Here is a 12,608-nt window from a genome sequence, read left to right on the forward strand (position 1 = left end):
GTGTCATGTCAGTGCTCAAAGTTTAGAAATGTTAGGGCAGTTTGGACTTTGGGTTTTTGGATTAGGGATGCTCAATCTGTATTGCCAGTTTGCCAAGTAGTTATACCAATTTATACTTCCATATTTGTTCCTATGTTCCATATTCTTATCAACACTTAGTAATATCAGTTTTTTTACTTTAACAATTCTGACAGGTTATGTGGTGGTACCTCATTGTGATTTTATTTTGTTTATTTCAAAGACTAATTAGGTTGAACACATTTAAGTATTTTTTTTTTTATTTTTATTTTTTTTATTTTGGCATATTATGGGGGTACAGATTTTAAGGTTTCAATAAATGCCCATTTCCCCCCCTCCCCCCAAAAGTCTGAGTCTCCATCATGACCATCCCCCAGATGGTGCACATCTCACTCATTATGTATGTATATATCCGCCCCCCTCCCCCCTCCCACCTCCCCAATACCCTATTACTGTAGCACCTGTGTGTCCACTTAGGTGCTACTCAGTTAATACCAGTTTGCTGGAGAATATATCTGGTGCTTGTTTTTCCATTCTTGGGATACTTCACTTAGTAGTATGGGTTCCAGCTCTAACCAGGAAAATATAAGATGTGCTATATCACCGTTGTTTCTTAGAGCTGAATAGTACTCCATGGTATACATATACCACATTTTATTAATCCATTCTTGGATTGATGGGCACTTGGGCTGTTTCCACAGCCTTGCAATTATGAATTGTGCTGCTATAAACATTCGAGTGCAGGTGTCTTTTTTGTAGAGTGTCACATTTAAGTATTTTAATGGCAGTTGGATATCTTCATTTATAAAGTTCCTATTCAAACCTTTGGCATTTTCCCTAGTTGGTTGTGCATCTTTTCTTGACATTTATACATAATGGGCAAATTGTCAGTTACATAAATTGCAAATATTTCCTACTAGTCTTTGTCTTGCCTTTTCACTTCTTTAATAGTGTTTTTGGTGAACCTAAGTCCTTTAAGTTTAACATAGTCCAAATTTTTCTATTCCTTTTTGTTTAGTGTTCTTTTTATCCTATGAAAAATATATTGCCTGTTCTAGTCTTGAAGATACTTTACCCTCTTGATGCTTCATTTAGATCAATGATTCACATCAATTGGTTTTGTGTATGGTATGAGATCAAGATTCATTTTTCCCCAGATAGAGAGCTCCAAGAGACCTAGCAACATTTACTGAAAAATACCATTTCCCTCCCAATGCTTGGCAATGGCAAGCATATATGCATGGATTTGTTACTAGCTGCTCTAAACAGATCTTTCTCTGTCCTTGCATTAACACTACACTGTCCTAATTACTGTAACTCTTGTAACAATAAGTCTTGACACCTGATAGTATAAGTCTTCTACCTCTGTTTTTCAAAATTATTTTAGCTATTCTTGGCTCTTGCATTTCCATATAAATTTCAACCTACAGTGATTTTTAAAAAAAGGCCTACTGGGATTTGATTATGGTTATACAGATAACTTGGCCAAAACCAGTATCATTACAATATTAACTCTTCAATGAACATATTTCTCTCTCCAATTATTTAGGTCTTCTTCACTTTTGTTTGATAATACTTTATAGTTCTCTATATGCTAAGACTAACATCTTTCTTTGACTGTATTCTTAGATATTTGATTTTAGATGTTATTGGAAATGGCAGTGTTTTAAATTTTCATTTCCTAATTATCTCTAGGAGAGAAATTGATTTTTAAATATTTACTTTGTTTCTAGAAAACCTGCTAAACTCATTTTTATAATAACAGGTCAGATAATGTAACATATTTTAACCATTCAACACTATCCCTTCATATTTTTGTACTATTTTTGCCATAACTTTTAATTCTATGTATATTTTAAATTCAACAAATATTGTTTTTCTACAACCACTACCCATTTACATTTAGCCGGATATTTAGTTTCCATTGCTCTTTATTTTCTTACATTTCAAAGCTTTCATTTGGGATCATCATTTTCCTTCTGCCTAAGAATTGCTCTAAGTTCTTTTACTTCAGATTTGCCATAACAAATTCTCCCAATTTTTGTTTGAAAAGTCTTATGTCACTTTCATTTATGAAGAACATTTTCACTGGGTACAGAATTTATTTTCTTTCAGCACTTTAGGGATGTTACTCCACTGTCTTATGAATTCCTTTACGTTTGTTGAAAAGTCACCTGTCAGTCTTATTGTTAATCCTTTGAAGACATTATATTCCCACCCTTCCCCAACAGCTTTTAAGAGTTTTCGTTGTTCTTTGTCCATTTCGCTATGATGCACATCTAGGTATACTTTACTTTGTATTTATCATGCTTGGAGTTAATAGATATTTTTGAATCTATGAATGTGATATCTTTTCCACTTCTGGAAAATTCTCAGCTAGCATATCTTTAAATATTACTTTCTCCTCATTCTCTCATCTTCTGAGGGGCTTCCAATTACACATAGTCTCAAAAGATTCCACTTTTCTACTACATTTCTCCATCATGTCACCTCTTTTCTAGAGCATAGTACAGTGATTGTAGTATTTCAAACATCTTGTCTGATGACTCCAAAATCTGTTAATTTTTCTATTGAACAAAAGACAGAGGTAGGCATTCCACAGAGGAAGAAATGTAAGTGGCCAATAAACATATGAAAAGATGCTCAAAGTCATTAGTAACTAGGAGAATGAAAACTTATGCCACAAAGTAATACTCATTAGTTCATTAGTTAGTGAAGTTGAAGAAATGAATGTACCCGAGTGCCAGAAATTCCACTTTTAGATATAAATACTAAAGAAACTCTTTTGTACAAACATATTAAGTGTTGCTTTATTACAGGGGTCCTCAAACTTTTTAAACAGGGGCCAGTTCACTGTCCCTCAGACCGTTGGGAGGGCCGGACTATAGTTTAAAAAAAACTATGAACAAATTCCTATGCACACTGCACATATCTTATTTTGAAGTAAAAAAACAAACAGGCAAAAACACCCACATGTGGCCTGCGGGCCATAGTTTGAGGATGCCTGCTTTATTATTAAAAAAAAAAAAACCCTGGAAAAAAAATATGTCCATTGAAGGAAGACTGGATAAACTGTAGTATACTTGTAGAGAATGAGTTCATGTATATAAAGGTTAAAAACAAAAAACTAAGCAATGTTGTTTGCAGATATATTTTTTTGGCAGATATATTTTTAATATAACTTATATTATAAAATTATAACAAAAAGCAAAGGAATGATAAATACCAAATTTAGGAGAGTGGTTACCTCTGGAAAGGAAGAAGATACAGTTGAGAAAAGCACACAGAGGGCTCCCAAAGCATTCATGATGCTGTTTCTTAAACTAGAAGGTCGGTGAAGAGGGTATAAGATCCATGTCTTTGAAATGTATACTTCATTTAAAAAGTAATTTTTTTTAAAAAAAGGAAAAATATCTGGACAAAAATACATTAAACTCTCATCTCTGGCTGAGGAGGGGATAAGATTATTGGTGATTTTTATTTACTATGTTACATGGTGATGCAAAACTTGCAATATTTTTTTTTTACAGTGAGCCAAGTATGATTACAAGCAGAAAAAGAGGAATAAAAGTTGATTATTTAGCTTTAGATACTCTATAAAATTGTAACTTTTTAATGAAACAAAACATTTTTATTATAAAACATAAGAAAATCCTTTAAATGCCTTGAATGCTTAATCAAGTATATAGCATTAATAATAGTCACACATACATACAAATTAGAGGTTAGTGAAAGAAATCCTCTAGTGCCAGGTGCTCTAGGTTAAAGGCTCCTCAATCAAGTGAGTATAATCTTTATTTTGCCTTGGCTGCCTATAAATCCAGAGAGGAGATGTAAACATACATACACTAGACTAAACAGCGGCTAAAAAGTGGCCACTACTTACTCTCCCACTCACACATACCATGTAAGTCTGTGGGAAAAAACTTACAACTAAACTAAGGAACTCAAGTAAAGTTTTCTGAAAATAACCCAGAGCTGACAAGTCAGTAGGAGGGCCTGGATGGTTTCAAGACACAGTTTTTAACCAAGACTTGGACCTCCAACTGTTTTCTTAAACAAAGATTTACATCCCATCCTTGGCTAAATTACTTATAAATTAATCAAATTAATTACTCTGAGTGGATAAGCAGGAGGCTGGACAAGATAGTGCTGATGTCAGCCAATGAAGTCTGTGTTGTTTTAACTAAATATATCAGCTTAGTTTTAAACAGATCTACTGTGCACAAATATGGTAAGGGACCCACATCCTACTCAAAATCTTAGTTCTGTTTCCTGCACTGGGAACAAACATACCCAGTTTGAATATATCTGACACAAAAATGTTAAGTTTTCTACAACAAACTCATGGTTTTTAACAACAATTCATTTATTTTTAATTTTATTCTGCTTATATAACTATATTCTAAGATGTCAAGAAATGTTTTTCAGTAAATATGTAAACATACTATCATTTACAGCACAAGGAGCAAAGTAGACAATCTTAATTCAAGTATTTGTGGACAAACTTAATTCAAGTATTTGTTTTGGTTTTAAAACATTTTTACAGTATATCTTCAGTGTGAAGGGAAAAAAGGAAACTAAATTACCCCTTAAATGTCTAACAAGTAGAACTTTTAACTTTGTCCCAAGATACCAAACCCAGAATGTAAGAGTATCATTTCCCTGTATTCCAAATTAGGACTCATTTTATGTTATACTTACTTATATTTTACAGCTGTTGCCTTCCCAGTTACCAAAGAACAAAAAAGCTTACAACTTGGAAATAGACTTTTATGGTTGTGAATAAGAGAAAAAGATTTTTTTTCTAAATAATTAGAAGGTTATGATTTTTTTAATTCACAAATTGACTATACTAGGTCACCTTTGAGTAATGGAAATCTCTGTTTAAACATTCTTTTGGCAATGGGCACCGAGCATTAGATCTTATTTCCAAGCTTTACCAGCTGGGTTTTGTCATTAACATTTATTAACAATCTAAGATATGGCTTTCACTGTCTAATCCGTACTACACAAATGTTTTCTATGGTCCTCCAGAGGGTTTTGATGTGACAAATTACTGGCAGAGATTATAGCCCCGTGGCTATTCACCAGAGGCAATGTAAAATTAACATGGTACTAATCCAATTTAAACAAGAAGTTGCACAAACAATCCTCTGAACAAAACCAGATAGATGATTCCAATTTTATATTCAAACACAATAAATGTGTTTTTAATAAGTTTCAGGAAAAAATTTTGAAGTAATTCACCTATGAAATGTGCCAATTTGATGAAGTTATTAATTTTAATCTTCCAAAAACAGTTAGTGGCAGAGCACAATTCACTATGGTAATCCCAAAATCTATTACTTCTGTTCTGTATCTCAGTGCAGTCTGCAGAATATCAATGATTCCTAGTGACCTCGAAATTCGTATAGTGTTGTTTCCTAAAGCACAAAGTTGTGGGATAAGGATAAAACTGGTCTCCAATGAGAAAGCAATGAACATGACTGCAGTCAAAGAACTTTTATTTTCTTTCATGGAGTATAAGTTTTGGAGTTGAACAACTAATTTAACACTATGTTTTCTTTCCTTATCTTAATACATTTAAAGTAACTCGAGAGAGAAGGCATCTGAACTTTTGTGATATCTTCCCTTACTATAATCAAACAGTTAAAATTACATTGCAATGGTTTTGGGGCAAGAGGGTATAAAATACACAAGAAAGGGATAAATAGAAAATAGATTAAATGGAAAAACTGGAAAATAACAATAACATGAGGATGCACGTGTTAGGAAGGAGAGTTCTTTGGTGGGAGCCTTTCATACTGAATCTCCTTTTTAAGATTATCTTAATATCCTGGTGTAAAACTAACAAAGAGCCATGAATTTGGGGGATTCTATTTAGAACATTATTTACTTCTATTCAAAAAACTCAAATGGTGAAAAAAAGAAAAAAGAAATGTAATCTATAACATACATATGAATATAATTTAAAAGTCAATTAAAGTAAAAAGTTCTTACACAAAGTTTTTAATGAGAAACATGTCAGTTATAATGAGATTATGTTTTAACAATGAATTAATGATTGTTCAATTCTCCAAAGGAAATGTCCTAACCCAGTGGCCCCCAACCTTTTTGGCACCAGGGACTGGGGTGGAGGGAGGTGGAGCTCAGGAGTGATGCGAGTGATGAGGAGGGAGCAGCTATAAAGACAGATGAAGTTTCCCTAGCATCCCTCTCACCTGCTGTGCGTCATCTCCCCCACCCTTTCCTAAGTTTCATGGAAGACCATTTTTCCATAGATTTGGGGGCAGGGGGCAGCAGAGCTCTGTTTCTGTGGCCCAGTCCATGGCCTGGGGGTTGGGGACTGCGGTCCTAACCAACAGCTAACACTTTTCCATCTTTTCCACTGATTTTGGTAAGGCCTTATAATTAATCACCACTGCATCAGTCTCTTGCTGTTCATTATTCAACTTCTTCAATGGAGATACTATCTTCTACTCCTTCCTCATCTACTCTCCATTTTAAAACTTTAAATGATTTCAAATCTAATAGTATTATTTGAAACATTTTCTCTTTGAAATGTTTCTTCTTTAGCTTTGAGGGACAAATGCAGTGATAATCCAGTTGTCCTCTTATTTTTCTAATACTTGCTGACTTCATTTGCATTAGTCATCATCGTGCTATATTCTTGTTAATCAGTCCTCCCATTTGAACTGTAAGTCCACATGGGAGCAATTGCTATATCCACAGTATCTGCCACCGTGCAAGGTCCACAGTAGGCTCTCAATAGGCACTTGTTGAATGAATGAAAGAATGAACATATGAACTAACTATAAGATGTTTCTTCAGACTCAATACACTCACACCCCTTCATATTCAACTGCAGGAAGCTCACCTACTGACACACTTGCATACCTGCACATTTAGCACTTACATATGCTTTTCCTTCTGTGCAGTTTTCTACAGAACATCGATTAAAACTACCAAATAAAAATATAAAATACTGTTATTACTCAAACTATATCCTACCCACATTTCCCACCACTATCACTGTAGAACATTTCCCTATTCTCCACACTTAAAAATGTAAAGTATTTTTGGTACCTATCATTTCTTCAAACAACTAACCAGTCACAAAGCCTTCTATTATTTGTTCTATTCATCAATATCCAAAGCTACCATCCAATTAGAATCACAATGACTGAAAGCAAAAATACTACAAGACAGCTTTATGGCTCATCTCTTTTGAACAACAGTTACTATTTACTGAACGCATACCATGTACCAAACACTGTATTAAATAAACATTTTACAGGCCACTCACTTAATTCTTAAAATAACCTATGAGAAAAAATTTCTCATTGTACAAATGAGGAGACTATTCAGAGAAGTTAAATTACCAACAGAGGTAATAAGAGGGAGTGCCAACACTCAACCGAGCTCTCTTGACTGCAAGGTCATGTTCTTAACTACTACATATGCGGGTTCTGACAGCATTTTCTTTGCTAGGATATACCAATTCATGACTTCTTCTGCTTCAATATTCTTGTTAGAAATCCAGATCTTCCATGGCTTATCTTCTTCTCCTTGAAATTCTTTAATTCTTTGGCTTCCATGGACTGAAGCCATAATATTATGAAAGGGAAAGAAGCTAAGCCTGGATTCTGGTCAAATGATTTTAATCGCAGCTCTGTTACTTATGACCTGTGTGATCATACGCAATAAGCTCTTTAAGTCTCAGTTTCTTCATCTATAATATTACCTGCTATATAGGGACCTTTGTGAGGATTAAATGAAAAGTTCTGAAGGGCTTTGCACAGCACCTGGCACACAGTAAGCCTTCAATAAATACTAACCGCTCTACCAGCATCATTATTTCTCTCTAGTTGTTATGCCTTCATTAGCTTTCCTTTCTCCTTTTTAAATATAAGAATTCCAAGTTCTAGCTAGCACAGCTTCAAATACCACCTCTGCAAAGGACTCCTTCATCTGTTTTTAAGCCCAAGCCCAATTATCTTGCCAACAACAGAGCCATATTTCTATCGGCCAGCCGATCTTTTTTCTGTAAAAATCAAAGCATCCAATTTACAAATCCTATCTCCTTTCCATACTCCAACCAGCTTCTTAATAAACATAACTCAAAAACTGGAAACACTAAGCATTGAACCTTTGATATCTTTTTTTCTTTTTCTTTAAGAGACAGGGTCTTGCTCTGTTGCCCAGGCTGGCGTGCAATAGCATGATCATAGCTCACTGTAACTTTGAACTCCTGAGGGCTCAAAGCCATCCCTCTGCCTAAGCCTCCAAAGTAGCTAAGACTACAGGCATGTGTCACTACACCTGGCTAATTTTTCTTTCTTATGTAGAAACAAGGTCTTGCTATGTTGCCCAGGCTGGTCTTGAACTCCTGGCCTCAAGCAATCCTCCTGCCTTGGCCTCCTAGAGTACTGGGATTATAGACATGAGCCACCTTGCTCAAGCCTTGATATCATCTATTGACAAGAATCTTCTTGTTGCATTCCTACTATCATTTAAGTTCCAGTCCTCATTATTTTCTGAAATGACCCCTAAAATGAGCCCTCCTTTATTTTCTAAGAACAGTCTGTTTTTCCACTTCATGTCTCTTTGCTATGATCATTCTATTCATTATATTTACATTTCTCCCATTACTTTCCTAAATCATAACCAATTCCTCTATTAAAATCCTAACTACCCATCTCCAGAGGTCTATCTGAAATACCTACTCTTCTATGACACCTTTCTCAAGTCCTAATAAATAGACTTTGGTTCTTTTCAGGGCTCTTACTATTAAGTAATAAATGCTATATTTATAGTTTTTTTTTCTTTATTACTAAATTGTAAGCTCCCTGAGGGGAAGGCCTGTGTCTTGTACATACTTACACTTGGTGTAATATTATTTTATACTTATTGTACATGTAGGGTTGTGCCCCGAATACAGGACATCCTCAGTCCATCCATGTCTATCCTGAGTCCTGAGCATTTATATAATATATTCACTTGTTATCTTACTTTATACTTATACCTTATACTTATTGTCTTCATTTATAATGCTTATAATCTCAACTCATCTACAAACTATATTAGGCTAAACTGTCTACTACTTAATTCTCACACAGAATAAAACTGACACATTAAAGAAAAGCACACTTAGAATAAACTAACCAATACTGATCCTTAAAAGTTTTTGGTCAAATAGATTAGATTCAGAATAAAAAGCTTGCTTATATTTTATTTGATCTTAATCATCTGAAGAAATTATGTCCAAAATGAAGATAAATTTCTTATGAAGCTAACAGCATTTATTGTCTAGTAGCAGGAAAGAAAAAAGATATAATGTAAAAATTCAAGAAATTACTATGAAGGTTTTAAAACTCTTTTAAAATGATGCAAAAATTCGCTCTGATCTCATCTCTTTTTTTTTTTTTTCTTTGAGACAGAGTCTCACTTTGTTGCCCAGGCTAGAGTGAGTGCCATGGCATCAGCCTCGCTCACAGCAACCTCAATCTCCTGGGCTCAAGTGATCCTCCTGCCTCAGCCTTCCGAGTAGCTGGGACTACAGGCATGTGCCACCATGCCCGGCTAATTTTTTTTGTATACATATTTTTTTTTTAGTTGGTCAATTAATTTCTTTCTATTTTTCGTAGAGACGGGGTCTTGCTCAGGCTGGTTTCCAACTACTGACCTTGAGCAATCCGCCCGCCTTGGCCTCCCAAAGTGCTAGGATTACAGGCGTGAGCCACCGCGCCCGGCCTGATCTCTTCTCTTAATTGAATTACTGTGTATTCCTAAGAATAACATTTAAGATATATTCTTAAATTTGAGAAAATGTTACATTGAAATTATCCTTAAATTTCCACGCCAAAATGCACTGTCAAGAATTTCCTCCTTCTACTAAGAAGGACAAGAGTGGTTGTTTTATAAGTGAAAGCAAAAAGAAATTATTCCCAATTTCTTTTAGGTAAGAGAATAGTTGGCAATTAAAAAAAGACATAAAAGTTTGTTTTTAATTATAAAAAAGGTGGATCTTGCATATACAACACATTGAAGGAAAAAAGCCCTCATTGAAGGAAAATAATCTCAAAAAATAGCACTGGAGATTCAAATGCAGACATCTGAACGTAACAGATATTGCCAAACATACAAACTTGTAAAGAAACAACAGGAAAAGACATAAAAAGAATGAGCTATAAATTACATACCTGTTTAAGTCTGGCAAGTTCTTTCAAAGCCCGTCCCCATTGCTGCTTGTAATGTAGTTTAGACTTAGTTGCAGATTCCAACTTTCTTTCAAGTTCAACCTAACAGTGATTAAAATCATATCAAGTGAAACACTATACCACTGTGTACAACCACTGAAAGATAATATATACAAAGAGTCTGGCTTAAGAAAAGAGTTTATACAGTGTAACATACGACATCATCTAAAACTGTTATATAATTTACTATAAATATTATGGCACATGAACATTTTCTTGTTTAAAATATAGTCTTATTTTTATTGCCTAACAGCCTATACTAAAAAGAACTGAATTAGTCTTAACCTCCAGACAGTTACTATAAATGTATTTAAACATGTATATTATATAAAGATCATAGAATGAAAAATACATTCATTTTTTACAAAAAGCAGTTCTAACTGTTAACATTCCAATTTAGCTGGCACACTAAATCTTAGAAACCACGTTTTCCATTTGGAGGCCTATCATTATGTGGAATTTTGTCTTATAATAGTATCTCTACTAGCTCTCTTCATTATAACTATTTTCTGGCAAAACCATGGAACTCTGAAAACAGTGAAATGTTTTATCAGAAAGCAGTTTACTAAGAAAGAGTACAAAGTCAAAAATATTTTAAGAATGTTAAAATAAACCCAAGAGTAAGAAAAATAATGTTCCTTAATAACACACATCTTCTATTTTTTATTTTTCCTCAAATATATAAAGAAAAACACTAAAGTGATTCAATTAAAAAATATGGTTATTTATACTTGCAGCAGGCAATCTGTTGTATATGAACCAAAGCCAACTTGGCTGTATTTTGGAATGTACTCACTCAGTGTTTCAAACCAAGTACCAAACAAATTCATGTAGCCAACAGACAGTTTTACTATTAAGTGATAATGTAATAATCTGCTTGAATTACAGTAAAACACTGTTACTCTGAACTGGCCTAATTTTTTTATATCAAGTCTAGTTTTTCCCATACATACAGCTCTTAATGTTTTACAGAAAAATAAATGTGAAGACACTATCCAAAAATTTAAACTTCAGAAACTTAGATGAAAATAAAATGAAAGGAAAGGCAGATTGCCAACTTTCCTTCACAAAAGACTAGAACAGTCTCTGCAGTAATATACGACTACATGGAGTCAAGGTCTTTTCTGCTTTACAAATCCCTAGTGCTTGGATTTAAATGTGTTAACATTTCACAACTGGACTCAAGCATTTTGAGTTGAATAATACTGCTGAGATTATCACAGATGATCTCTTCTACTTAAGCCCCAAAGATTTATACATATTACTTGGTAATTTAACAACAGGCCATACGTCAGAAGATATGAAAGAAATCTTTTTATAGTTGTGGGATAAAAGAGTAATATTCAATTATAAAAGTTGATCATGTCCATGGGTCTTAGATAAGGCCTATTACATTGGATGGGCCCAAGGATGAGGGTTAGGGCAAAGATGAACCTAGAGAGATTACTTATACACAATGGACCAGTCCATCAGAAAAAAACTTTCTGGGTTGATTATAACAGATTTGCCATAATTATTAAAATAATTCACATTTGCATACTCATGCTAATTTAAAACACATGTATAATTATACATATGATTTCTTTATTCTTAATGAATAAAAAAAGTGTAGCCAGCAAATCTGAGACACAAACCTTATTTTTCTAATTCATTCCTATCACCAAATCGATGATTCTTAACTTTTTTTAGAAATATATATATGTTTCTGTGATTCTAAAGAAATATAATATATGGACCCAATTCCCAGGAAAATGCATACAATTAAAATTTTGATAATAATTTCAGGACATTCAAAGACCTTACATTAAGAGCCCTTACTGTAAATAGATCTGAAACTTCTGGAAACCTTTGCACTTATATTTTTATTTAGGTTTTCTTGGTCCATGACTGAGGTAATACTATAAGCCAAGTTATACATTCCTGAAAGGAAAACTCAGCTCAGGGCCTGCAGTCAATTCAGAGGCTAGTGGAAACAAAGTATAGACTAGCATTTGTTGGTTCCCAATTTCCCTGTTCCTGCCCTTAATATATCTGCAATTCTAGTTCTCTCCTAGAGGTATACCTTTCATTGTCTTTGTCTCTTACTCTTCTATTCCCAGGTCTAATCTGTCACAAGGAACTACAGATTTCTCTCTTGAAATATTTTCATATTTATTCCTATATATTCCTACTGCTACTTCCTTAGCCCAGGCTCTACTCAACTCAACTCAACTCAACTCAACTATAAGAGGGTCTGTTGACTTCCCGGCCTCAAATCTATTCTATCTACAAATCCTGCAAACCACTATTAGATCAAGTGACTCTCTACTAAAAAAATCGACATTAGCT

The 12,608-nt window shown here is 34.0% G+C and overlaps 1 protein-coding gene across 6 annotated transcripts in view; it reads right to left on the minus strand.

Annotated features, from left to right (window-relative positions):
* CEP120 (centrosomal protein 120) overlaps nt 1-12,608 on the minus strand; it is a 76,180-nt gene that overhangs the window by 7,915 nt on the left and 55,657 nt on the right. For all 6 annotated transcript variants that reach the window (XM_012760720.2, XM_020290210.2, XM_076008321.1 and 3 more), the window contains one exon: nt 10,224-10,322. In XM_012760720.2, coding sequence (XP_012616174.2) covers nt 10,224-10,322 — 99 coding nt within the window. The remainder of the gene's footprint in view (nt 1-10,223; nt 10,323-12,608) is intronic.

The sequence above is a fragment of the Microcebus murinus genome, chromosome 11, assembly GCF_040939455.1.
Source record: "Microcebus murinus isolate Inina chromosome 11, M.murinus_Inina_mat1.0, whole genome shotgun sequence".
Taxonomy (NCBI): Eukaryota; Metazoa; Chordata; class Mammalia; order Primates; family Cheirogaleidae; genus Microcebus; species Microcebus murinus.